The sequence below is a fragment of the Maniola jurtina genome, chromosome 7 (assembly GCF_905333055.1).
Source record: "Maniola jurtina chromosome 7, ilManJurt1.1, whole genome shotgun sequence".
NCBI classification, from domain to species: Eukaryota; Metazoa; Arthropoda; class Insecta; order Lepidoptera; family Nymphalidae; genus Maniola; species Maniola jurtina.
Window position 1 is genome coordinate 4,308,003 of NC_060035.1, and position 27,470 is coordinate 4,335,472.

Consider the following 27,470-nt stretch of genomic DNA (forward strand, 5'->3'; position numbering starts at 1 on the left):
TAGCAAATGAGGAACAGGCAAAACTTATTATTTTCATTGGCATCAGCTTAGAACCGCTTCCACAAAATTTTGTGCTACTTCCAAGTCGTCTTTGGCCTGCCAGTTGCCATTCTTTCGTTTTTCTACTCTTGACAGACATCCGAAAGATTCTCTTGGACTAACACCGGAATATTATGTGTGATTTAAATAAAGCGCGACTCATTCAATTCCGTTTTTTAGGTTCTGAATTCTTTTTTCCAGGTTTTGTAGGTTTCATTACGATGTTTATCTTCACCATTAAAGCTTAGTAACTTTAACGCACATAACTCCGAAAAATTGGAGGTTGGATCGAACCCTGTATCCCTTGCACTCTACTAACTAACTTAAATAACTAATATAAATATAAATACCAACTAAGTCTATAGTCTAACTTTTAAACTCAATTATTTCAAACGATCATTAGAATCTGTTTTCAGCGCATACGCCCTGTCAAGTAAGACCATAGTAATTACGCAGAGAAATATCGTGGTCATACGAGTACGCCAGCGAATCCGTTCACTAACGATATACGCACTTTGCATGCAACATTCCGCCTCCTTTGTGCGACCGACCCAAACATTTACACGATTATAGTGTTTATTCCTCTCGTAATAAGGACAAAAAGTGTGCGCATGTAAACTACTTAATAGGGCAGATTATATGAAACATATAAATGAGTAGGTAACCGTTTTGATATCAATGGGAAAAGCAATTATGTTTAAGTTAACATTTTCATAGGTAAAATAATTGTTAACATTATCTAACTCTACTTACTTGTTACGTGCACCGTACTTGTAAGTTGTAACTAGCGACATTAAAGTTTTCGATTATAATTATCTACCAGTCTATTTCAGCCCTTTCCAGATATTTTGCCATTTTAGTTGCCTATGGAACCTAACCTAATGGAAGTTCAATAGGTAGGTACATCCGCGTATTTGTTTGCTTTGATACTTTAGTGTCTACTGTCTAGATATTTTCTTCCAGTTTTCCAGAGTTCTTTCATCTCTGGAAAATAAAGTAAAACTCCTTTTATCTCCAATGCGTTCTGGTAAGTAAAGTGCGTTTGAACGTAATCTATGGTCTTGTCGTTCAATCACTTTTGCTTGCATCGAATCTTCAATATACCTACCACGACAACAAATTATTTCCTTGCCCCTACTAAACTTGTCTTCGAATAAAAAATGCGTGCATTTATTTGAGTGCTATGATGCCACAGACAGACAGACAAATGCCACAAACAGATAGACAAGTGCCTCAAACTTATAACAACTTTATTTACATGGAGGGTTGAAATAAAAGAAATGCTTTAAAATATTGTGTTTGCTATTTATAATAACTCTATAAAACTGACCTCTAGCATAGTAATGTAGGTTAACCTTTAATGTAGCTGTGTTGATATGGTTATACTTAGCAATAATAGCCGGTAAAGCATAGAGTAACACGAGATTGAAAGGATTAATACTGCAAGGCGAGGGATAAAGCGCATGTAGGTGAATGTGGGTTGCACACGCGATCGGCCTTATGGTGTGCTAGCATGACTTCGCCTTGTAATTGTTTGCCGACTTTCTTCATGAAGTAATTTTCTTTTCATTGATGACAAGTTGGTCTTAGATTGCACTTGGTTCATGTGACGATGCAGTCTAAGATTGAAGCAACTTGACATGTTAATTTTACTAAACCCATACCCCAATAAGTTTCTTCACGGCATGGTACCGAAAAGCTAAACAGTACTGGTTCATTGAATTTATGTAAAAATAGCAGTTGCTAACGACTTTATTCGCGTAGATCTAGGCTATCTCGCTAGGATCTAGATCTTAGGTTTTCCGGGCTAAAAAGTATCCTACGACCGTCTCCAAAATGCAAGCATCTTTGTGCCATGTTTCTCAACGGTTGAGACGTAAAACAGTAAAAGACAGATTTTGGCATCAATTAAAATAGATAATTAGTAGGTATGGAGTGATATTTCTCGCTCACGCATTTTGTAGGTATCAAGTGGAAAACAACCCATAATTATCATTCTGTTATGCGTAACGCGAGCATGCTTTCGAAACACAAAAATTGAGCAATACCCCACCACCTACATAGTTAGCTACTCATAAAAATATTTATGACTCGTTATGTTTTGCGGTGCGTGTGAATAATTACGTTAGGTTTCTAGCTCGGCTATCTGGCCCCATCTATGTACGCAGCCACCATAAAGGCCTAGACACATCCGATGCGCGACGGCAGCGTATTAAACGCGGCTCCTTAAAGTTAAGGTAAGTTCTAATAAATAGGAACTGCATAGTGGCCGAAAGAAACTTAGGACAGTTGTAGGCACGATAACAGGGCCCTGTTCGTTAAACAAACACCTCTCCATTCTAGGTAGGCCCGACAGTCCCCTATGCAGTGATCTTCAGAGTGTAACGAGATAGTGGAACACGTACTACTCAAATGCAGAAGTGTATCTACCCAAAGAGAAACTTACATTGGCACCCCACCAACACTCCCTGAAGTCGTAGTCGATCTGGGTGGCCTGCTAGGATTTTGGTGCGAGCTCGGCTGATTGGAGTGATCTAACGGGGAGCCGCACCAGAGGTCTCACGGATAATGGCCGGCTTCGTCTAACGAAATCCATCAGGAAGAAAAAGAAGAAGAAGAAAGGCAGCTGACGCTTAGGAGCTGCTTTGCCCCCGCCGTATTCGACAGTACAATGTTGATACAGTTGGCTTAGTTGGTATAAGATCTTACCAACGTTGATAGTTGGTATTCGAGCGTCGAAACACAAGAACGTCAAAGGAAAATCGACCTAAACCTTGATTTAAAGTTTCACAAAGATTTTAATTTCACAAGTTTTCCGTTTGTAAAACTGGCTGTAGATGTCTGGATAAACTTGAGATTAAAAACAATTAAGGTCCATTTAATGCTAAATTGTTCGAAGCTCGAATTCATTCAACGTTAGTGATATATAAAATCTCATACTAGGCGCACTGAAGGAAGGCTAGGACACTATCATCGTTGGTAAGTAAAACTCTGTACTAAGCCTACAGTTCCCTGTAAGTAATTGTACACTCGATCAATGTGGTGTCCTGACTCCTGCCGTGCCGTTGTCGTCACGCGTCGCTGCCATTGCGTCGTGTCTATCTACGCCGTATAACCGCTGAAATGGGAAAATAACAGGCTCACACGTACAATGCCATGGAAAATGCGCACGGTACACGGTGCGAGTAATTTTTCCGACAGCCAGGGAGCTTTGTGTTCGCGTTGGTATAATTAGAGCAGATTTACGTGCGTTTTACTGATTTTGCTCCTATCTACCTAGCTGGGAAAGGGAAATCAACATACACATTACACACATTGTACATACCTAAACCTACGTTTTCAAGCGACTTTTACATACCTACCTAGTTTATTTTCCGAGCCACTAAAAAATTGAACAGTGACTCAGAGTAACGACTAAAGGAGTTTTTGTAATAATTATTTTTCCTACTATTGTTCTAGAGAAAGCTATAGTGACAAATCCAGTGATGTACGAGTAATCAGAAAAACTGTGATTCACGTTTAAAAAAATCCCGAACCGCAATAAATCTCCATAATACGTGAGGTCAAACTCTCTGACACGATAAAATACAAAATACTGTATCCAAAACTAAAAGAAAAACAAAGGACGATACCAAATAAACACATTTTCGGTTGATTACAGGCACCTTAATAGAGTTTAAAACAATGTTTCTTTAAAAACACCTCGAAAAAAAGACTAAAATTTCCACTTGTTTTAATTCGCTCGACAATTGAACGGTCATGAAACAAAATTCGGTACTGTTCCAAATGGCCCAATTGCAATAAAACCAGAACAAAATGGAATGCAACGGTCACGCAGCGAGAGAAATTGTACAAACCCCGGTTAGCTGTAAATCAATCGATAAGGATCAGATAAATTAGACAGCCGTACCGCACGACAAACCTTAAGAATTAGCAACCAATTACACAACAAAAAAAATTGTATACAGTACAGTGTACAGCTATTATCAGGCAAAAACTGCCTTAAATGGCTCTATTGAAACCGCATTGAAACCGATCGCTGTTACGTGCCGCTTTTGTTTTTGTGCGGGTAATCGCCTATCGCTGTCAATATTTACCTAAATAACGATGGCAATTACTTTTGTTAAGGTATAAAGAACACTACTCAATTTCGCTTAGCGGATAACCAACTATAATAAGTAGTATATTTTTGATTAGGCTAGACAGTTAGACACCTATTGGCTACTTTCGCCTGAGCAATTGCTTTTTTAACCCCCGATCCAAAAAAAGGGGTGTTATAAGTTTGACGTGTGTATCTGTGTATCTGTCTGCCGAACCGATTTTAATTTAGATTTTTTTATTTGAAAGGTGGCTTGATCGAGAGTGTTTTTAGCTATAATCGAAGAAAATCGGTTCAACCATTTGAAAGTTATCAGTTAGTTTCTAGTTACTGTAACCTTCACATTTCGGTGGTGTTATTTTTAAATTTATACTTGTTTCTGGCAGTTATGGCTTCCATCGAGACGTTCGGGCTCTCGAAAGCGTTCGGGCATTTCTTAGCTCTGTCAGTGATGTTAAGTAGGTACCTAAGTAAGATGGTTGCCAGGTTGCCAGTGCCCGCGTAGCTACCTAGGCAGCCTGGCTGCGACTGCCTAGCTACGTTAATCAATGTTAGAGCGCTTGAGCGTCATAAGGCTGCTTTTCCACTAGAGATGTGCTATGCTACGTTGCTATGGATGCGTTTGATATCCACCAATAATATTCATTTAGCTTAGCACTGGTGGAAACGCATTCAACTAAGACATGTTTTTTATATGAAAGGATGCGTGCTATGGATGCCTGCTATGGGCCGTCACGAGTGGTGTAGCTATGTGCAGAGTACCTTAGTATTGGTGGAAACGGTCACATATTTTCGTAGCGTAGATTTCACATCTTCGCAGCATAGCTGCATAGCACATCTCTGGTGGAAAGGCACCCTAATATTTTGATGTTATGGCCGCCAGTAGATAATGTAGCCCACGTAGCAGTAGAATTATTTGTTGTTAGTATCATATACCTATTGTACCTATCTATAACTACGACTTCTCAAAAACAATATCATATTATTTCTTACACATTATTTTTGTAATTTACTATTGTAATTTACAATTTGCATAAAGGAATGTGAAAATTCTTTATCTTTATTAAAAGAAAGTTACCTACTATCTTATGGGTAAATGCTCAAATCAAACCCTTTTTATTAACATATTCGCATATTATTAGAGGTACAATTACATTTACTTATCTCGTCTTTTATTTTGTAAGCATCAACGTCGCGACTCGCGTGCGTCTTTTTATCGAATGACATGTCAAGTTATAACAACCGTAACAAACGCCTTGGAAATACCTATATCAAGTTACAATAGATATCAATCGTGTGAAAATCAAACACTTTATAAATCGCAAAACATAATAGAGCCACTTACACGCCCACAAGCCTGCCTTCTTATATACAATCAGCTAAGATAACGATGTTAATGACAATTTATAACCGCAACTATATTACCTACCCTTTTTTTCTAACACGCTAAGTAAACCATTCAATGATTATGTCGTAATGCAACAAAAGATAGCTTGAGATTTGCGATATTTGCGACTTCAGTTTCTTTTCACGTCTGAAAATGACTGTAACTACTGTGGTTATATTTAGGGTTATTACGTGATAAGTCTCTTCCGAAGTTACGAGTTTTACAATGGGCATCCTTCATTATTAGGGTCCCGTACCTCAAAGGAAAAACGGAACCCTTATAGGATCACTTTGCTGTCTGTCTGTCTGCATGTCTATCTGTCCGTCGGTCTGTCTGTCGTGTCTCTAAAGAAAACCTATGGGGTACTTCCCGTTGACCTAGAATCATGAAAGGCAGGTAGGTAGGTCTTATAGCACAAGGATAGGAAAAAAATCCGAAAACCATGAATTTGTGGTTATAAATATCACAAAAAAATAAATTAAAATGTGTTTCAATTTTCAAAGTAAGATAACTATATTAAGTGGGGTATCATATGAAAGGGCTTTACCTGTAAATTCTAAAACAGATTTTTATTTATTTTTATGCATAACAGTTTTTGATTTATCGTGCAAAATGTCTGAAAAACACCTAAATGCGGAACCCTCGGTGCGCGAGTCTGACTCGCACTTGGCCGGTTTTTTGTTATAAAACCTTACCTACTCTCGGAAATGACTCCGTTGCACTGAGATACATACTTCACTTGAATGTTTGTGTCATCAACCCCACTAATAATTCTCGGAACTAAACCGCATTGAAAAAAGTACACATTTCGTAAAAAAACCATCCCGCCATCTGATCCAATCAGCCTCGTGTCGAAAGCAGCAATTAAAGGGCGAAATGGTCTCGAGGTCGGGAGAAATGTGGCGAGCAGACAAATAAACGAATGGTCGCAATTGGCCGCGACGACACCGGTGGCCACACGCAACTTGTACGCGGAATCCACTGCCTTCTAAGACTTGGGGATATCAGGATCTTTTTCGTGTCAATGGAATCATACAGTAAGTTATCTGAAACGAAATCTCGTGCACCACTAATTCTATTAAAAGCACAGTTAAACAAACAAAAACAGCATTTACACACATTGAAAAAGGGTAGCTCCTTGGCTTCAAATAGTTACCCTTCATACGTAGTTTAACAGACTTGACTCTGCTATTTATTTGGAAATCAAATTATCACAAAGAACAAGGCCACGAGACCCTAAGCCAAAACAACATGGCTTAGCTGACACAACAATAATAGAGAAGGTCACAGGAGATATGTTTATTCTCACACTACTGACCAATCAGGCAAGTAGGCCTGTATACCTCAAGAAACCATATTGACCAAGGGTCTAGGCCAAACTACTGCTACTATTTCCCGCTTAACTCAGACAGACACTCATTTCCTCAAATTAGTTCTCATTTTATTAAAACCTGAGTGATCATCATCAACTCATGGCCAGCCCAGTACTGAGCATGGGCCTACTTTCAGAATTAAGCCATAGTCTGCCACGCTGAACTGGCCCAGTGCGGATTGGCAGACTTCACACACCTTTGAGAACATTATGGAGAATACTATGCAGATTTCCTTACGATTTTTTTCCTTTACCGTGTGGTATTTAAATCGCTTAAAACGCACATACCGCCAAAAAGTTAGAGGTGCGTGCCCAGAATCAAACTCTGGACAACTAGGCTTATTAGTATTTTAACACAGTTTCATCGGTTTAGTAGAATTTTTGTATTAGAAAACCTGAGTAGGTTCACTAAAATGCGAAAATCTTACGTCCTATTTATTATTCGCATAATATGAGGAGCACTGCTTATTTTAAAATTTTCATCCAAGGATTTATTTGTAAAAGTAACTTCTTAGGGTTCCGTAGGAATCTTCAGAGAAAAAAGGAACCCTTATTCATTGTCTGGCTGCCTGTATGTCTGTCTCTCAAGACACGTCAAACTCAAGGGAATCAAAATCTGTAGGATATTTGATATCTCCCGTCGACCTAGAATTATGAAATTTGGCAGGTAGCAATTTATAGCACCATAGTACATGAAAAATCCGAAAACCATGAATTTGAAGTTACATCACGAAAAAAAACAGTGCTATTTCTTGTACTATGGTATGGAACCCTTCATGTGTGAGTCCAACTCGCACTTGACCGTTTTTTTTTTGCTTTCGCACAAAAAGCAGTGGCGCCGCGGTTAACTTCCAGCTGCGAAAGAGTGGCGCGTGAATGAGATCCAACCAACTGTAAACGGAAAGGGTTCGGGAATTTTTAAGGGCTGGCTTCACTTTACTTATTGCCTACTGACTTATTAAAAAAGTAGAATTTTCTTTGTGTTAGAATAACAGAACGAAAACTCGACAGAAACATTTTTGATACATACAAAAATTTTAGGAATTCAATCTTCAAACAACTTCAATATTGGCAGGATTCAAAACTTCCGTCTATCGAACCCCCAAGGCCTTAGACCGTCAGGCTATGGTCCATTTACCCTTGCTGATATTTCTAAATCTCTTAAAATAATCTTTCTAAATCTCTTTAAAATACTTATTACATCCCAATTATTATCCATACTTTATTAAAGTCAATTTTAACTTTTTAAGTTAGTTCAAACACCCTTTATTTTAATATTTTTAATTTTAATTCGATAGTAGGTATACAAATGTTGCCATGAATAAATTAATAATACTGACAACGAGAATTAATCCATCCCTATCTCTGCCTTCACATATCGTTTAAAAGTTCAAAAAAGATACGCATATTTTGCGTGGTTCAATGAAGAGACGGCTCTCTCAGTGTTGTCAGAGAATTAGTTCCGCGTTGTTAGCATGGCAATCGAGCGACCGGCGCCTGCGCAACATATCTTGGTACTTACTTATAAAGTTATACATAAATCTTGGTTTTGGATTCCAGATGAACAGCGATTTGGATACAACCTATGGGCAACAAAGGAAGTCCTGAGAGAATTAGCTGAAAATATATTAAGAAAGTTAAATCAGTGGCGATGGATACTTAGGTCCTGTCTCGTAAAATCGATGGCCACAGTGTCCTGGACTTGATGACTTCCAGCCTGAAAATCCAATGAACTCAAGATGGTAAAAGGAAGTGACTGCAGGTATCCTACTGGATAAAAAAGATGCTCTTAAAAAAGCCAGTCCAGCTGTTGACGCAAGAACGATAGTAAGAACCTTACTTTGAGAAAATCTTACAGTACAATAATTTATTAATAGGCGATAAAAATAAGTACTTACGTACTTTGTCTTCATAATGAGTATAGCTATCATTAATTAAAATTATAATCACTTAAGTAGATTTTACGTTATCACGCAATGGCTTTAAGTAGGTAATTTAAGTAGGTATTTTGAGGTTTATTGATCTTACTATGTATGTGATTTATTTTATGATCTATCGATTGCTATTTTTAACGCAATATGTCACTTATAAAGATATCTAATAAAGGTTTTGATGACTTCTGATCGTAACTGAGATGATGTACAGTTATACCTTAATAACTAAGCATCGAGGAGTAATTTGAGAGGTCCGGAGTTCGGTTTCGGGCACGCATCTCTTACTTTTCGTATTTATGTGCATTTTAAACAATACAAGTGTAAATTAAAAATTTTCAACACCCCCGACAAATCATTTTCATATAAATAATTATGTATATCTAGGCAACGTCCATCTTGACAACTTGACATTTGTCAATTGACACTTGAATATTATGAACCTAAGGGTTATCTAACCTTCTTTTCTACAAGAAAACTAGAAAATAGCTGATAACTTTTAAACGGCTGAACCAATTTTTTTGGATTATAGCTAAGAACACTCCCGATCAAGCCACCTTTCAAACAAAAAAAACTAAATTAAAATCGGTTCATTCGTTTAGGCGCTACGATGCCACAGATAGATACACAGATACACAGATACACAGACACACAGATACACACGTCAAACTTATAACACCCCTCTTTTTGGGTCGGGGGTTAAAAATAGGCATCACTAGCATTAACAAAAACATCGTGAGATTTGCATATCTGAGAGTTCTCTATAAAATGTGTGTGTGTTTTCTCAAAAAAGGTGTGTAAAACCTATAAATCTGTACTTGGCGAGCATGGTAGACTATGGCCTAGAGTCTAGACCCTCTCGTTCTGAAGAGAGACTTATGCTCAGTAGAGGACCCGTGGTGGATTGATGAGGGACTGATTGATTGAGAATAACAAGGATAGTTTTCCAGTTTGAAAATGGTTTCATTAATGTCTAATTTTTCTAATAGTTAGGTACCTTCATCTGGTTGCAGGAAGCCATGGTTACGATTCAAATGGAGATTGAGCTACCAACATTCAATTTGTGAAAACTCTACCACTAATAAAATTCGAAATTCGGTTTTTTGTGAAGAAGCCGGCAGGAAACCACACTTTTACTTTAATATGACATTGATACTTTATTATAGCCGACAATTTATTTATGAACTGGGCTGTAGGTATTTCAGCACATAAATATCACCAAAGATGGACGATGCAAGTGTCGTTAATTGACAATTGGTTCAGTGATTGCAATAAGCAATATTTCATAATTAAGAATGTGCCTCGAGAGATGTCGACGGAGACCAGGACTTTGTATTACTTATGTGTGTTCTTGTGTGTGATTAAAATAAATACTCGGGGCAGTAGTCGACAGCTGCTACTTCAGGGATAATTGAAAATACGATTTATATTCCCGCCAAATTTATCGACAACCTCGATTTATACGCCCTGTGTGAGCTGTGACGAGTCGCACCAATTCGTATTTTGGATTTCTCATATTTTTTTCGAATTAGCAACCTCCATTTATATGATATTTTATTGTACTCAATAGAAGAGTTTTTTTTATAAAATAAACTTCCATCTAAATTAAAACTAAAACAAATAAAAATAATTAAATCACATTAAAAACTAAACTAAATCTAAAACCTCATCGAGACCATCGTAGCGAGGCATTGTACCCAAGATGCTGGCAGCATTACACCTTTGGATAGCCAAACTAATTCTTTGCCCAAGGTAGCTGCCAGCTACCCAAGAGCTGGCAGCTCTAGCTTTTCGAAACCGGTTGACTCGATAACCTTTTGCGAATTTTTTTTCAAAAAGAGCAAGAGCCCCCGGGCCCCAATGTCCCTAGGCCAAAAGGCACAAATGTGAAGCTCCCATCGAGGTTTTCATATTTGCGCCTCTTGGCCCGTTCAACGCTGGTGGCCGCTGCGCCCGCGCCGAATGGTTTTAAATTAACGTAGTTAGCGAATTGCCCCAATTTAGGTACTAATATAAAACTAATGAAGAAATGTATTGAGATTTTCATTAAATTGTCGACTTTTCCGGTGAATTTTCTAAAAATTTTGTTTCATACAAACCTTGTTTTATCAGTTATTACGAACACAATAAAAAGGAAATCAGCTGAATCGAAATGCTTTTTGATATTCATGGGTGAGTGGTGGAGCTTTAACTAATAGCACGGGCTATAAAACTTAAATGACGCCAAAATTTTGCTTTAAAAATATGAGATAATAGGTATACCTACTTAACAAGCAATGAAACATTTTAACAAAATAAAGGAGAAATCCACCCAAAAAAACCATAAAACCTACTTAAGATCAGAGCAGATACAATTAATTACCTTAAACTAGATTTTATGTTTACAATTCAGATAGCGGCTATCTTTAAAACAAAATTAAATGGTAATTTTATTATATTCTTAAATATAATGGCGGTTTTTAATTGTTTTTTATCAAATGTTAATTAGTTCTCACTATCGATAGGCAACGTCCGTATCGCGGAAACAACTTGTAAATTATCTTGCTTTGTAAACTTAAATATTGCGACCGGCTTGCAACATTTTTAGGGTTCCGTTCCTCATTATAAAAGTAATAAATCGTCAAGTGCGGGTCAGAAATCAGAACACGTATATAAGGTAGAGTTCCATAGACATGTTAGTTCCTAAAACGATTGCAAGGTTATTTTTGACAGTCTTTCATTGTTCTTAAACGCTAGTTTTTTTTCCCAAAATCTGTCTAAGAAACTTTAACTCGGAGCTTAGGGTTTTAGACTATTTTTTTTTTTTCAAAATTCAAGTAGGTATATCTCTGTATAGCGGTAGAGATCTAATGGATTTTTAAAATGTGCTAAATTAAAACCTTAGAGCTCTAACAGTTTATTTTTAAAATGGTTATGATATACCGATATAATATGAATAGACGGCTTGGACGAAACTATAATTTTGTACAAAACCATTATATATGATCATGGTTCGGTTATCTGTATTTCTGTCCGTGTATCAAGGTCCACTTTCTCGAAGAAGCTTGAAGTAATAAGCTGATATGACAACTAAAGTCTATACAGCTTCACACTGCAATGTGCTACGATACCTACTTCAGAGTCTCTGTTCTTACGAAAAGACCACCCACTTACGGATTTACAATCTTGAAAGCCTCAAAGATAGGTCTTGTGGGCTGTGGCACTAGATTCTATATTGATGGACACAAGTCAATAATCACAAAACAAACAATTAATTTTCAAACCTGTGATTCAAAATATGCTAAATATTTACATTTAGTACTACTCACTAATAGTACAGACATGGAACCATGTCAGCGCGCAAGTCCTTTGTCGCACTTGATCGTCTTATTAATACCTATACATGAATGTTATTCAATATTTTACCTAAGAAACGACCTGCCCACACAAGGTTTAAAACTTTAATGTTTTTATTGCAAACGAGGTATGCACATACCTATAATCATAAAGCCTCAATGATTATAAAACATACTTAGCATACATTTTTATTATCCTTGTTTTATGAAAAGGAATAGCGCATTCCAGTCAGGCGACGACTTTGTAAATAGGTTTGTCTGTAATGTACGAGTAAAATAAGGGGACTTTGGTTGCTTAATATTCAAATGAAATCGGAACTACGATTGTATGAAACGAGTGACGGAGAGAGCCCTCAGAATAGTATGACACTGGTTAACAAGTTGTAAGCAAAGACGAATTACAGCTTGCAAAAATTTTGTTTTGGAATGACCCATCCTGTGGTACCACATAGAGGTCATTGCTGACAGGGATTTCGTGTATAACTGGCTTTGGAATGTAACCTAATAAATATTAAAGAACGGAAGTAATCCATTTGACGCGAATATGAAGAGACTCTACTTGTTGGACGTTGTAAAATTATTGCCGACTTCTTACGCGGAAGTTTGTGCTTAGCTAGTAAATTGTACTTTTACATGAACAGGCTTTTTTATTACTACGAACTACATATAATTAGATTTCACATATATCACTACACTCAGGTTCTATAAATACTTTCCAATTTGCATAGTAAACGGTTTTTTCTTGTTTGTGTGAACAGTCTAGCATTCTAATGAAGATGGCGCTTGAAGTTCCAAAGGCATATCTCAAAAACAATTATAGGACGCAATAAATTTATCTGTTTCGCGCCTGTGGCATCGAACCCGGTCCAATTAGACGTCGGCGGGTCCTCAGTAAATCTCATACGGCTACCACGCTACACTAATTCATACGCGGTCAGCGAGCGGTAGCTGTCGACATCGACACAAACTTTAACAGCTTCTCGATAATCGATAACTCTGGTTCGCAACACTTATGATAGCCTGGTAGATTTATTTCCTTTTCAAAGATTTGCTTAGGTTATATTAAATTTTTGTATGAGATTTGAATAATATAAAGGTCTAACTAACATTTCCATTTCTGAAGAAGGTAGGTAGGTACCTAAGTAATTAGATATGCTAATTACCCATTGCAGTTTTAACAACTCATGCTCACACTCACAGTACTTATTTCTAATTCATTATTGATATAGAAAGACAGCTGCAGCCAAATTATTCACATACATTTCCCAATGGTCTATTTTAAATTATTCATTACAAAGCAATATTTTTACAACAATTTAGTGTTTCAATGTAATCATGTAACGTGGGTCCGAAGTTGTAAATGGACTGGCGGCGCGACGCGTGCGGACCAAGAATCACCTGCTCCTAAGACCCTAGTAATTATTCCACCACTTATTATATGATTATAAGGCTTTTTTGGTGCTTTCAATCAAATTACACCTTGGCCTGGCCACTTCGGAATGAGATGTCATAAACTTTGTTTTTTTTTTGGTTTAGTTATTACGAACGACGGTTTCGTGGTAACGGTGTAAAACGGTACGACAATTATTTCGGAGTTTTTGGGGTTATCGATTGGCGACACCTTTCTTCCATTAATGTAATTATAAACAGATGCCCCTGTTTCTGAGTACAAGTGAAATGTTAGTACATAATTATAACGTGCAATCAAGTGAAGTTTAACATAATGCGATAAGCTTTTCTGTCTAGACTCTTGACCTCTTGAGTCGTTTCTTTTAACCTTATTGTTTAGAGATCTCTTTCCTCAAATCTTTCATTCTAACACTAATCCTTGAGATAACATTGAACTCCTGTGCAAGTGACCAAATAAAGCGAGTTAATGACGGGCTGAGTTCCATTTTGACTGATTTGATTTGGAGACTGATTATATTTATTGGCTCTACGAAATTTTGAATCTATTTTATACCAAGTGTTATGTAGGTAAGTACCTACATATGTTCACTTCAATAGCTAGAGGTCGCTTCTAATTTCAAACCAGATTTTTCTATTTGTCATACTAACTCTTGTATGTAACTCTGCCGTACAAAATCTTTCGAGCACTTAAACAGATTTCAACATTAATAATAACTGTTTTCAATCGATTTTACTGATTTATATTTTTTTTTATAAAGAAAGAAGAAAAAATCTCTAAAGATATAATTTCAATGTGATTTACAATAAACTAAATACCTACGTTCGTTTGAAACTTTAAAAAGGAAACAAAACAAATGGCGAACCTAATACTCACAAAAGATTGACAGCTGAATTACAATTTAATTAGTTTTTGACCAATGCGAAATTGGTTATTAATTGATAAATAACTATGATCTTAATATATTTCGATTATAAAACTTTTAAAGACTGTAGCAGCCGGAATAAACTTTTGGCGCTTTCAATTCAGGAAAGCGCAAAAGTTATATTACAACTTTTTTCAAGAATGTCCCATTATTACAGTTTTACTCTTTTTTACTTGCCTTTCCTAACAGCATACTCTTTTAGGAAAGGCAAGTAAAAAAGAGTAAAACTGTAATAACGGGACATTCTTGAAAAAAGTTGTAATATAACTTTTAAAGACTGTAAGAATTGTATTTTCGAGTATCGCATTATAGAATATAGCCGCAACATACCTAAAGACTACAAAAAGATACTAGGAAAGTTAGCCGTGATTAAACGTCTAAAAGCGCGGGCATAAATAGCGTAGCAAAGTATTGAGGCGATTTAGAACGGACTGTCACTGAGATCGCTTAAATGATAACGTTATGGCTCCATTCTAAATTCGTGCTCATGAAAACACGCAGTTTTGCCGCCGAGCGCATCGATGCTCTGATAAGCGGGCATAAATAAATAATTAGACGAAGAGCTGAGGAAGTTATGGAGACGGGGAAGTGGGTAGAGCGAGGGGACGGGAGGGAGGCATTCGGATAGTTCTTAGATAGTATCTCCCGCAACCGCGCTTTGTGTCAAACGTCAGATGCCTATCTCTAAGATGTTTACAGATGTACCGGAGGGGGAACGGCCCAAATCTTTAGTGAACGCAATCGACCGATATCTACTCTAATATGGTTGATATGCGAGTTAATTACCTGTGCTCTAAACACGTTTCTAACGTGTGAGCTATGACGGAGGAAGGAAATGTTTTAACTTTAATAGACGGGTTGGCCGAAAATAAAACACGCTTTTTATGTAGCTATTTTAAGAAACGTTCGACCTAAGTGAAAACTTCTTTTGTCGGGTTGGGCGATTTTGTAATGAATATCTATCTAACTTGAAAATGGCGTCACCGACTCGCTAATCTTAATAGTTACCGCACTGCCGATAATGTTAAAGGGTTGAATTTACAAATTATGAAATTTTAATTTTTGATACTACAATTAATTTAACAGGGCTCTCTCCGTCACTCGTTTCATACAATCGTAGTTCCAATTTCATTTGAATATTAAGCAACCAAAGTTCATAAAATTTTGCTGACATATTCTACAAACTAATATCTGTGTCTGTGGTGTTTTAGATTTTTCTAAAACTATGTAGTTTTAAAATTACAGGGGCTCAAAGATTTATATGAAAATTTTTAAGACCGCGTAACTTTGAAACCGAATATTTTAACAGAAATCTGGAAAACCACAGACATAGATATTAGTTTCTAGAATATGTCTGCAAAATTTCATGGACTTTGGTTGCTTAGTATTCAAATGAAATTGGAAATACGATTGTATGAAACGAGTGACGGAGAGAGCCCTCTTAAAAATCAAAAAAAAAACACTGTCATATTATTTTTTCATATCTTTAAGTTTTCACTTCTGGTGACTCCAAGTAACTGTGGCGTTCGATTTGTATCATTTGAAGTTGTTGATAAGATATTGGTAGATTAGTACACGATAACATAATTATTACGGAAGATTGAATTTCGAAATCGTGGATTGTGCTGACGCAATAGAAAAAATTCAGTAAAAACTTTACGTAGGTATAGAGAATGATTTATAATTTGTACCTAATTTAATTTTTGATCCTGGCGATACATTAAATTCCCGAAAGTCAGACCCTGAAATACTAAATAATTAGTAAAAATCGTAAAATAATCACTTGTACTATTTAAAAGTTTCAAATGAATGTCATTCAAAGAAAATTTCCCGCCGAAGATATTTCAGTTCCCCGTAGATCACAAGAGATGGCGCTGATAAGGTGGCTGATCGCCAGATCTACGGTCATCTCTGCACAGGCGTCTTCATCGTCTAATTACGAAATCAGCTGTAGATGTTTTATCTTGTACTCTATCCAAAGAGATTATCTAAAGTTTAGATTTTAAACTATTAAAATAAATAATAAAAATAGCTTATATAACTCTCCATGTCTTTTTATATCCATGCAAAAAATTAACATCGATCTGTTTCTCCGTTGCACCGTGATTGAAAGACAAACAAAAAACCCCACTTTCATATATTTTATAATAGTTATGAATAGTGATTGGTCAAGTTGTATTTAAAATGGAAAAGAACAGAATTCCAGCACAAATATTTATAAAATAACGAAATCTTTATCAGAAGAAAATGATCAACTTAATAAAAATAATATTTGAAAACTTAATATTTTTATAACTTATGTTTTGATTTACCTACATTGTTTATTGCACAAATCATTGTAGGCAAGCTGGGTGTAATTGTTTTTTAGAAGGACACTGCTATCGCGCTAACGATCGCCCGACTAACGTGCAGCTGCCATTTTGTTCCTTTTTTAAATATATTTGAAATCCCCTCTGCACGATGGGCCAACAGAAGCCAACATAGGGCAATGCCCTATGCAAGAATGTATGTGAATTTATTTAATAGGGCCTGTGCCAAAAAAATTCGGTACTCTAACTGCCTCGACCAATATTGGCTCAAAATTCTGTTTTATAAACAGATTTTTACGGTATTTGTATTTGTCTATGATATTTTATACCTCCTTACTATGTGTTTTCCTCTTTAATAAAGTGTATACTTAAAACAGAGTGTGCATGTTGCTTAACTGTGCAGGTTTTCACACCATTATATTTTTAGATATGGATACAAATTACATACACTCATCTTATTTCTATGTATTAATAAGAAGGCTCTTTATCAAAAACTAGTTTATAGAATCAAGAACAAAATAATGTTTAAATGTACGTATTTATTTATAAATGTAGTTTATTCCTGAGAACAAAAACGATTCACAGTTTCCCAAATTTATTACAAAGACAATAAATCAGCTGAGAATCGCTCGCTAAACAGAATGGGAGCCTCATGAATAAAAACATGCTATTTAGCGCTACACACCATGCCTCCGAGCTCACAGAAAACGGTTCCATTCACACACCTGATGAAGCAAAATTAACTCTAAGAAACGGTGTCAAGTGTCAGAATTGCATATAACCTTTATTGAACCTACTACCGTTTTGCTTTACGCTCGTTCTACGCAAACGCATTTCCGGCCGAACGCTGCCGGGAAAAAGCCATTTAAAACAAAAAAGAAAAAATGGTAACGCGCCGCGCGCTCGGACACTTCCGGTGGGCGCCATTTTTTCTGTATTGCCAACAGATAAAATCTTTCCGGCCTACTGCGCAAACGCTAACTTCTATTTATGTTGTTTCATTCAATTGATGGGTTTTAGCGAAATTAAATATGTGAAAACGATATGTCACCATTCAGCACGATATGCAAAATAATAAAATTAAAAGCGAGTTCAATGCCAAACAATCAATGCTTGATTAATTATTCAATGAGGAGGTCTTTGTAGGCATAACTTCCTGTAGCATTAGGTCGGAAACTTCAAATATTGCAATCGCATGGGAACCTCATACGCACGGCAAATTTCAAATCAACTGCATATCGTTACCATCCATTAATTAGATAAGTAATACTTTTTTCGGTGCGTTTCTAGGATGAAAGCTCTCTGCACAAAATTTTGTTAAAATTGGTCTACGAATAGTCCGTGAAAATATAGCAAATAGACAGACAGACAGACACTTTTGCATCATTATCCAATCCATATTATACCTACATGTGAAAGCGTTTTTGTTTGTTGTTTTACCCTTCAGTCACGCCACAGCGCGATTTTATACACGGATAATATAATTAAAGACCTTGAGAGAAACATAGGGTACTTTTTACCCCCGAAAATCAAAGATTTCCCACGGGATTTTCAAAAACAACACCTAAAGTCGTGGGCGTCAGCTTGTTTGTATTTGAGTATAAATGTTAAAGGCTTGCATTTTACGGCAGTTGTCAACCACATTACTAAATAAAATATTAATTAATTATTAAAACAAAAAGCTTTTCGTTTTCCCTTATCGCTTTTGGCATCGCTAGCTAAAATTAAACACTAGGGCGACATAATTAGGAGAGAACATTTTGCACTGCCACAAAATTCAACGGTCGAATCTATGTAAATGGGATCGCTGTTCGATGTTGAATATTCAAATTGATGTCATTATAACATTCGGCCAAACGTGCTGGCCGTTTGGCCACCAGCCAGATGCATGTGTAATGTAATGTAATGAGTAATAAAGGCTCTTTTCATGTTCGCCGCTGGTTAAAAACTAGCAAGCTTTATTTTATAAGCGGAATTTAACTTTATTGTTCTAATTTCTAGGAATACAAGGTGTATTAGTAATAAAGGTAAAAGGACTTTTAAAGAGTGGATACGTTTAGTGTCTTGCCTTGATATGTGATCTATAAAGATCTTTTAAAGAGATAAGTGCTTGTCTTTACACTTTCCTCTTTTTTTTTTCTTTTTTTTTACAAATTTTGGTGTAAGTAAATAAAAAAAGAGTAAGTAGTTCAAATAGACACAATATTTTGCATGCAACATGAAAATAATGGCCTCAAAGGCGCTTCTTCTTTTTCTTCTTCGATGAAGTCGAGTCAACTTTTAGCGCTGCCCTATCTAGATGGGGTCTGTTAATTTACCTAATTCTTAATTCAACGAAATTTGTCTCATGAAAAATCAGACTTTACCCACAAATTAAAGCGCACTCGTCGCTATTATCATACCTATTCATATTTTCAAAACTGAAAATACATAAATATGTGCCACTTTCAAATCTGATAGATCTTGTATGTCCTATAGGTTTGGCGGTATGCGATCTCCTTAAATAAAATCTCGAAAACGGTTCGACACTAATAGCTAATACTATAAAAAACTACGTCATCTAAATAGGCGCATAAAAAATGAAGGTTTACTTTGTATCTATAACCCAACATTTAAATCTAATGCAAAAGAAAAACAGGAGAAAAAACAGTGACTGTCAGATTCCCTCGGATGTTAGCTGAACAAAACAGCACTTTAGCCTGGAAAAAAAAGAACTAGAAGAGCGTTCTCAATTCAAAAATTGAATTGATCGCCCCATTGTATTCGAAATGTATCATTTGAGCTGTTATTATGTGCTCTCTCTCTAGCTTGAATGCAAGCTGGTAATCCAATACTTTTGTATGGAAGGCACTTAACGTCGCGATCTAGTTACGAAACGGTCGAAGTGATTGTTAGAACTTAATTTGTTTAGTGTTTTATCGGTGAATGTATAAGGATGGGTTTGTGGCTGCCTGCTGATGATAGTGCTTGTTTATTGTGCAATTTGTACAACGTAATTTAAAATTTAGTAACGTTTGTGTGATAAATAGGTATTTTTAAAGAATGTATGAATATATTGATAGTGTGTCTTAAAATGTAAAGATCGACATCGAGATTTAACTACCAACTAATAATAAATATTATATTATGTAATTATATACTGAGATTTTATAAGTATTTATGTTTTATACTTAGTTACTAGGTATTTTGAAATTTTTCATGTAAATAACTAAGTAGATAGAGCAAAGAAATTTAAAAAGCCTGGCTAAAATTAAAGTTTTTAAAATAATACAAAAAAAAATTTAGGTAGTAACTAAAAACACGCACGAAATAATGAATTTTATGTTTAAGTAGATGAGAAAAAAATCAAGCAACACAAAAACTTAATCGTTTATAAGTAGAAGGAAGTACCTAATAAACCAGCGTGATAAATTAAATAAACAAATTTATAAAAACCTTAACAGACAGACGGGCTTTTTGTTAAACCTTTGCGGTTGGTACAAGCACCCCGTTCGTTTAACTAAATCAGTATTTATTACTGAACGCGCAGAGTTTATTTTTGTATGGCTATTTTAACAACAGTTTAGTTAAGCGATTTCGTATTGACTGCCGAGAATCGAACCCACGCACCTTAGTTAATCCTATTAACCGAGTATTGTGGTTGCCCAAATAAATAATTTAGTTTTCTATTACATTCAATTGGTGTCCACTAAGCTTAAGTACTTAGTTAAAGTTTGTTAAAAACTATCTCATCATTGAGAAATATGTAAAATACCTACGCACTGAATTGAGAACTTCCTAACTTTTATGGTGTCTGAAGATGGCCACTGAAGCAGAGCGGAGATGTGATGAGCAGACCAATCAGATTTATTATAGGTACTTATTGAAAGATGCCATGACATTTTATTCCGTCATCTGACAAAAATCTGATAAAAATTTGCATATCCCCACTTCGCTCCGATTCAGTGGACCGGACCCTAGCTTTAACGGAACTTTGATAAGATTTGATTTTTGCGCCTACCTACAATGCCATTTTTAGTATATTTTCAGAAAATGATTGGTTGGTGTGGAGTGGAGTGGACTAATCCTTAATCTAGGTATAAGGTTTTTAAGTAAGTAGGTAAGTATTACATATTCGTAATATATTATAGTACGTATCGCTTTGTATATAAGTTGAATAGGTATGACTTACCAGTAGCTGTACGAAGCTAAGGCAAATAAGACATACTTATTACTTTTATAAAACAATTTAAAGATTTTTATAACTGTCTGTTTACATCAATCTTACAAACATAATTGTAAACCTAAAACATGTTTCAACCAAATTCTTAACCCACAAATCATCATTGAACATTCTATACAAAGCTAAAGTTTCCCATATCAATCATATCAACAAAACAAGAATGTATCAAAAGACCTATAAAATGTTTTTAATAAAAACAATAATACAAGAACGCATTTAGCAAAACCGAAAAATCATGATCGTTGTGTTCGTAACTGTAAGTTATAAGGGCAATTTAAGCAAGCTCAATTGTAAGGACTTAAGAGGCGTGTTTTGAGTAAACACTCGAAACGTATTCGAGTGGTGTAGTTCGATGTATACCCCTTAGTACTTGATGTGTTTGTTTAATATTATAATGTTTGACGTATGTATTTATTTTGAATCCGAATCCTGTATCCAAAAGTTGTTTGCAAAAGCAACGAAAATAAATGATAAACTGACTACTAACTGACTGACATAAACGTAGAGCTTAAACCACTCGGACTAGAATAAAACCTAAGTTTTCTATTACATTTCAAAAATTTGTCTTTTTCAGAAATTGCAACAGTCTGAAACCCAGGTGGATCAGCTCACCACGTATAAATAAAGGCTTATTCTTGAAGAGGTCTATCTACTAATACTACGGTAATTCGCGTTATAATAAGTCACTTTACTTGAAAGACATTCATTCGTGTGTTAATCAGACAAAATGTAGTTCTTTGCCTTCTTGTCATAACTGGAACACCTTAAAAATTGATTATCTTATAACTTCAAGGTGTAGATTATAATATGTTCCCTAAATAGGTAGGTACCTATTTTGATAACTCATACTATAAATCAAATAATAATATGATTATGATAAAGAAGTTGTTTGTACACCCACTGAAATTTCCGATGTCGATAAGCATAATCTTTATGAAGATAAGCTATAATGCGAATGCGAATTCGAATGCGAATGTACTCGTAGCTCCCTAAAATCAAAACTAATTACTTACTGATAAATTGATTGCCGTTCGTTTTATCTAATCATCATAATGTGTGTGGCATGTTTTGAATTACCTATCTTCAGTAGACATTACGCTTGGTATTGCTTACTAGATTTTTTCATACTAAATTTTTTGATTTGTAAAATTAAGGTGCAACGCACACCAGCTGAGTGGAGTAGAGTCGAGGTGGAGTAGAGGTGAGGTATCTTTCTTGAACTAATCTTTAATTACCAACTTTGGCATAAAGGCGGCAGTGCAGGACTTGCCCAGACATGCCCATGCGTGGATAATGTTTTTGAAGCCTTCTCCGTGTTTTGTTTGCGGTAAGTATAACAATTTAAATAACTATCCGCTTCATAAAAAAGCTCAGACTTCAGAGTCACAAAGTAAACAGTGGGAAGAGCTATGCTTGAAGTTCTCTCCGTGATCAAATAAGGAGATCCGTAGCAGAACCTTACCAGTCCAAGACAGATATTTCTTCCCGAAAATTTCCTGAGCAGGACTTACGGATTAAACGGCCAGTACAAAACTTTAATGCATATCTTGCAATTTTAATTAACTAAAAGAAAAAATTAGTGTGTATGTAATAATTTGATGCATGTATCAAGAATAACGAGATGCTGTGTAGGCGGCGTGCGCGGGTGACGTCGCATCACAATAGCCCCGTGTGTTATTGTATGAATCGCGTTTTTTGAGTGAAATCGATCGCGAGCGGCCCGGTGCTCGACATTATACTGTATTTATTTACGCATTGTTACTGAATAGTCCTTTGCTGGGCCGATACTTTGACAAAAATGCTCTACTCGTGAATAATAATTACATATACCTATAGTGAGCATTCTTTAAGTAATAAAAAAAATGCTCTACATTTTAAAACATAATAAGATTACATTATGACTATTTCAACCATATTGCAAAGTCTCGGAGTTAATGATGAACCATCCCGAAATGTTCTACTGCCGACACTCTAAAAAGTTGAAACTTTTCTGGAGAGTATCAGATCTATAAACATTATTTTATAAGCGAAAAACTGACATGAAAAATTAAACCCGCAACGTTCCCGAACTGATGAGCTATAACTTATTATACATGACTGCGACTGAAATCAATATTTAATTTATCTGGAATCTGACATTAAGTTACTTAGAGTCATTGTTATGGTCTTTAATGACAATTGACAAATACCGATGTTGCTAAGTAACTAATCGACAGATTGCAGATAGATTGATTATTATTAGTCTCAAACGTTAACATCCATTTTCTAGATCATCAAGTAAATCAACTAACTGTAATCAATAGATTTATTGCTAAAGAAATAACAACGTGGGTAAATAAGTAATCGACAGATTTTTATAGATAGATTGAAAAGATTGAATACAGAAAACGAACGTTTTACAATAAAATAATATGGAGCAACATCTTGATAATCGAAATGCAAAATAGATGCACATTACAATAAATTATTATTTATCGCTAACGTTAAGGTTGCAAGCGGATCCGAACTCGTTTCCTCAAACTAGATTCTCACATTTTATGTATGATTGATGGGGACTGCAGCCAAGGCCAAAGGGGCCAGCGAATGTTTACAAGATTCTATAAATATGTATGAAGAGGCGTTCCTCACATCTTGACATCGCTACTGGTGACTGCCGACTGGTCCACTCCCGTATTGTGCTCCCGACATTATGCCTTCAACTTCTTAAGTAGCTACCTCTAATGTCGCTATTCTATACGTATAATTTAATAAAAGAAAAGCTTTAAAATCTTTCCACCATGTTACATACTCTTTTTAAAGTAGATAAACATACCTAAGTAAATACAAGCGTCAAGTTAGAGGTAAGTATGTAAGCAAGCATGGTTGAACGCCTGTATGATGAATTAGTGCAAAAGAACTTTGCGCTTGCAAAAATGCACAAATGCCGCCCCACTTTCGAAACAAAATCTTTTCTATAAAGTAAAGTATCACGTTTTAAAAGATAATGTTTTGCTTTATTTCACTGAAAATCCATTCTTTCCATGGGTTTTCAAAAATCACTGCAAATATTTTGGCAACCTACTTGGCCCACACACAACTAAAAATCTAGCCATCTAAAATCTTGAGTAACAAAGTATTTACTTGGAACACCTGAACTCAGTAAATGCATTATTTAAGAATTGCTCTCTCAGTCTCCGGAAAATTGAATCAATTGCAAATCTACCCTCAATCGTTTAACATAAATTGCGAAATGGTGCACACATTCCTCAAGTATTCTACATCTGCTGCTTTAGAATTTAGAATAATTAGACCAAACCGTATTGTCGGGTTCGAGAGAGGCAACAAAGTATACATTACAACAAAAAATAAACTCAAGTGCTTGAAGGGTCGCTATGACTGTTAATTCCTGTCATTGTACCGCGCCATACCATGATGTTTGTTCTTTTTGAAATGAAATGTATCGTTGAAAGTGCATTTGGTTTACGGGGTTGTGAGAGTCGTGAGAATTGTTTTACAAGTTTTATTTCGTGATTATTTCGATAAATAAAGTTAGTAGCTTTTCACAGCATGATTACTTTTGAGATATGGCTACAGTTAAGGCATTGAACCATCTACCTAGAATCTAGATGATTGAACCAGACTGGGTTCATTTGAACCCGAGAAATATACCTACCTACGAAGGCATGCCCCCTCGACAGCACTAGCTTTGCTATTATAATATGAGCCGCAATTTATTTAAACGTCTTGTGAAAAGTGCAGAAGGATCACACGGCAAATAACCACGTAAACTACCTAAAACTTACGGATACAATACCTCTATCTGTTATAATAAACAGCGACGAAATATACGACTACTACATTGACAACACTTAAGTTCTGTTGCTTCAAATTTCAACTCTACATCACTACAGGTAGAGTATCTTAGAAATGCCGCAAACCAATAAATCGTGGCTGCGTAGTATTAGCATTGTCATTGAAGTCAATCGTTTTAACTTGACACAATTGTATGGGTGTTATGACACATTACTCCCCAATACCCACGGGGGTGCGGGCGGGACCCCAAAGTAAACCCAAATATAGTCAACTCATCCAGCGGGATTTACTCGCCCTAGGGACTCGATTCGAACTTAGTATTTTTAAATACTTTTGAATATAGTAGTTTAGAATATGTTTTATATTGACGAGTCAACTTTTCACTGTGATCTCTCTTACAAATATAAGAATTTATACGATAGTAAGGGAGATATTTATTAAATTTTAGGCCACAACGCTGTGCGAGCTTAATTGCACTTTATCGCGTCGTAAAAGAGTCGCTATTTATTTATGTAAACGTCTTTGTGACGTTAGCCTCCTGTAGCTGTAACGTACTATTAAGTATTTTGTGACTGTAACCAAGAAATTACGCGATAGAAAGGGAGATCTTTATTAAATTTTCGGCCACAGCACTGTACGAGTTGAATTGCACTTTATTGCGTCGTGACAAGAGTTGCTATATACCTACCTACTTAAAGTCGGAATGAACCTTCTGTACCTGAAAGGACTAAATATTCTGTGATTGCACTCACATTATGTAATCTGCAATCTTACTTCATAAAAACGCGATAAAAAGAGAGATAGATGTTTATTTTTTTAGCCCACAGCGCTGTGCGAGCTGAATTGCACTTTATTATGTGGTAATAAGAGTCGCTATTTATCGTCACAGTATAAGAGTAATCCAACGCTTTTGATCTCGTAGTAAATAAAGACCACGACGACTCTTCAATAGGTAATTAGTAGGTCCCGGAATTAATGGAGCCCTCTCGGGTCGGTCTCTTACCGCTTCGTCGAGCCAATAATAGATAGGTAGGTACTATCCTTACTCTGTGTTATCGTCTCTCATAAGTAAGTCTTTGCGGAATGAACCTTCTGTACCTGTAAGGTACTAAGTATTCTGTGATTGTACTCACATTATGTAGTTTGTAGTAAAGCCCGCACGCGTTGCACACGGGTTCGCCGTTCTGGTTGCGCCTCCACAGCGTCGTCGTTGTGGTCTTGCAGTTCGCACACGACGTACCCGCCCGCCGCGCCGCACTTTGTAGCGACTGGAAACAAGAAAACTGTAAATTATTATCACTGGTAATTAGAAACTGTTCAAAAAATGTCATCAATAGCTCAACGGTTAAGTACCGGGCTGAATTCCGAAAGGTCGGTGGTTTAAACTCCACCAGTTACACTATTGTCATACCTACTCCTACTCCTTGCTAGGAGCCTTTACAAGCTTTACGCTTAGTTGGAAGGGAAAGAGGAATATTAGTCATGATTAACATGGCTAGTATTCTTTTAAAAGAAGAAAAATGTATCTGCTTAAAAAAGTTAGGTAAAATCGGACTTTTGACATGATATATTTTGACACATAAAGTTAAAATGGCGCGTGAGAACTCATTTTTTAAGCAGTATATTTTCCTTTTATATCCAACTTACAAATAGGTACTTAAAGGTAAATTACGTCGAGATGTTTCTTCCATTCAACCTATGATTTATGAATACTAGTAGCATCTGGTTAGTGACTTTCAGGTGCTAAGCCAACTGCCGTTTTGCCAATATCATCTAGAACTGGGATACCTAGGTATTGTTCGGTGTAATTTATGTGACCATAAAAATAGAAAGCCCGTGTTATGAGCCCCTGATTAAAAAGCACATGTTAAACGTCACTTGCAAATTTACAGTCCCATTAAAGTTAAGAACAATCACACAACAAAAGCTGGTCGCAAAACGGCTCGGCCGACAAAAAGTGAACATTTGAACATGGAATCAAAAAGCGGGTAGCTATCGGAAGGCCCTCTTACGCACCTGCCCATTACTACACGTCAATCAAACAAAAAATATCCACGGCATGCGGTGGCCGTTTTATACAGTCCACAAAAGTGCCTCACTCAATTAAAAATGCATTCGTCCTAAACCGACACGAAAATAAAACGAGCCGCGCAATCCGACTCATAATAAATCCATTAATTTGTCATGTCATTTATCGAACAAAAAGTATTGAGGTCGTAAAATATTACGAACAAACTATTCGGTCGGATCGATTCTCGGTAACTAGAATCGAATACTACCAAGATTATCGTGACCGCACCGCCGTATTGTCCGATTTAATATTGTAAACTGTATCGTTCCCGGTACTGACGAGCTCGAAAACCAAGCACATTACCGAAACGTAAATAAAAATGTGGCACTAAACGCGCGGCAAATGTTCTCATAACGTATAAAACGGCTATATTACAATAATCATGATCTCGTGATCAGATAAAAGATATCTAAACGAGTAGGTACATACGTATTTGTGTCAGCCGAAGCCGATGCACTAAGCGTGTTTATCTCAGACAAAAACAATAGTGTCTAACATGAAGTAACAATTTTTAAATCAATACTGGTTATACCTGTTGTACACGTCGGTACGAATGCATATTGGAATACCTAAATATTAA

The 27,470-nt window shown here is 36.1% G+C and overlaps 1 protein-coding gene across 3 annotated transcripts in view; it reads right to left on the minus strand.

Annotated features, from left to right (window-relative positions):
- LOC123866733 (GATA-binding factor C-like) overlaps positions 1-27,470 on the minus strand; it is a 171,267-nt gene that overhangs the window by 10,103 nt on the left and 133,694 nt on the right. For all 3 annotated transcript variants that reach the window (XM_045908413.1, XM_045908412.1, XM_045908411.1), the window contains exon 5: positions 25,953-26,087. In XM_045908413.1, the coding sequence (XP_045764369.1) occupies positions 25,953-26,087 (135 nt within the window). The remainder of the gene's footprint in view (positions 1-25,952; positions 26,088-27,470) is intronic.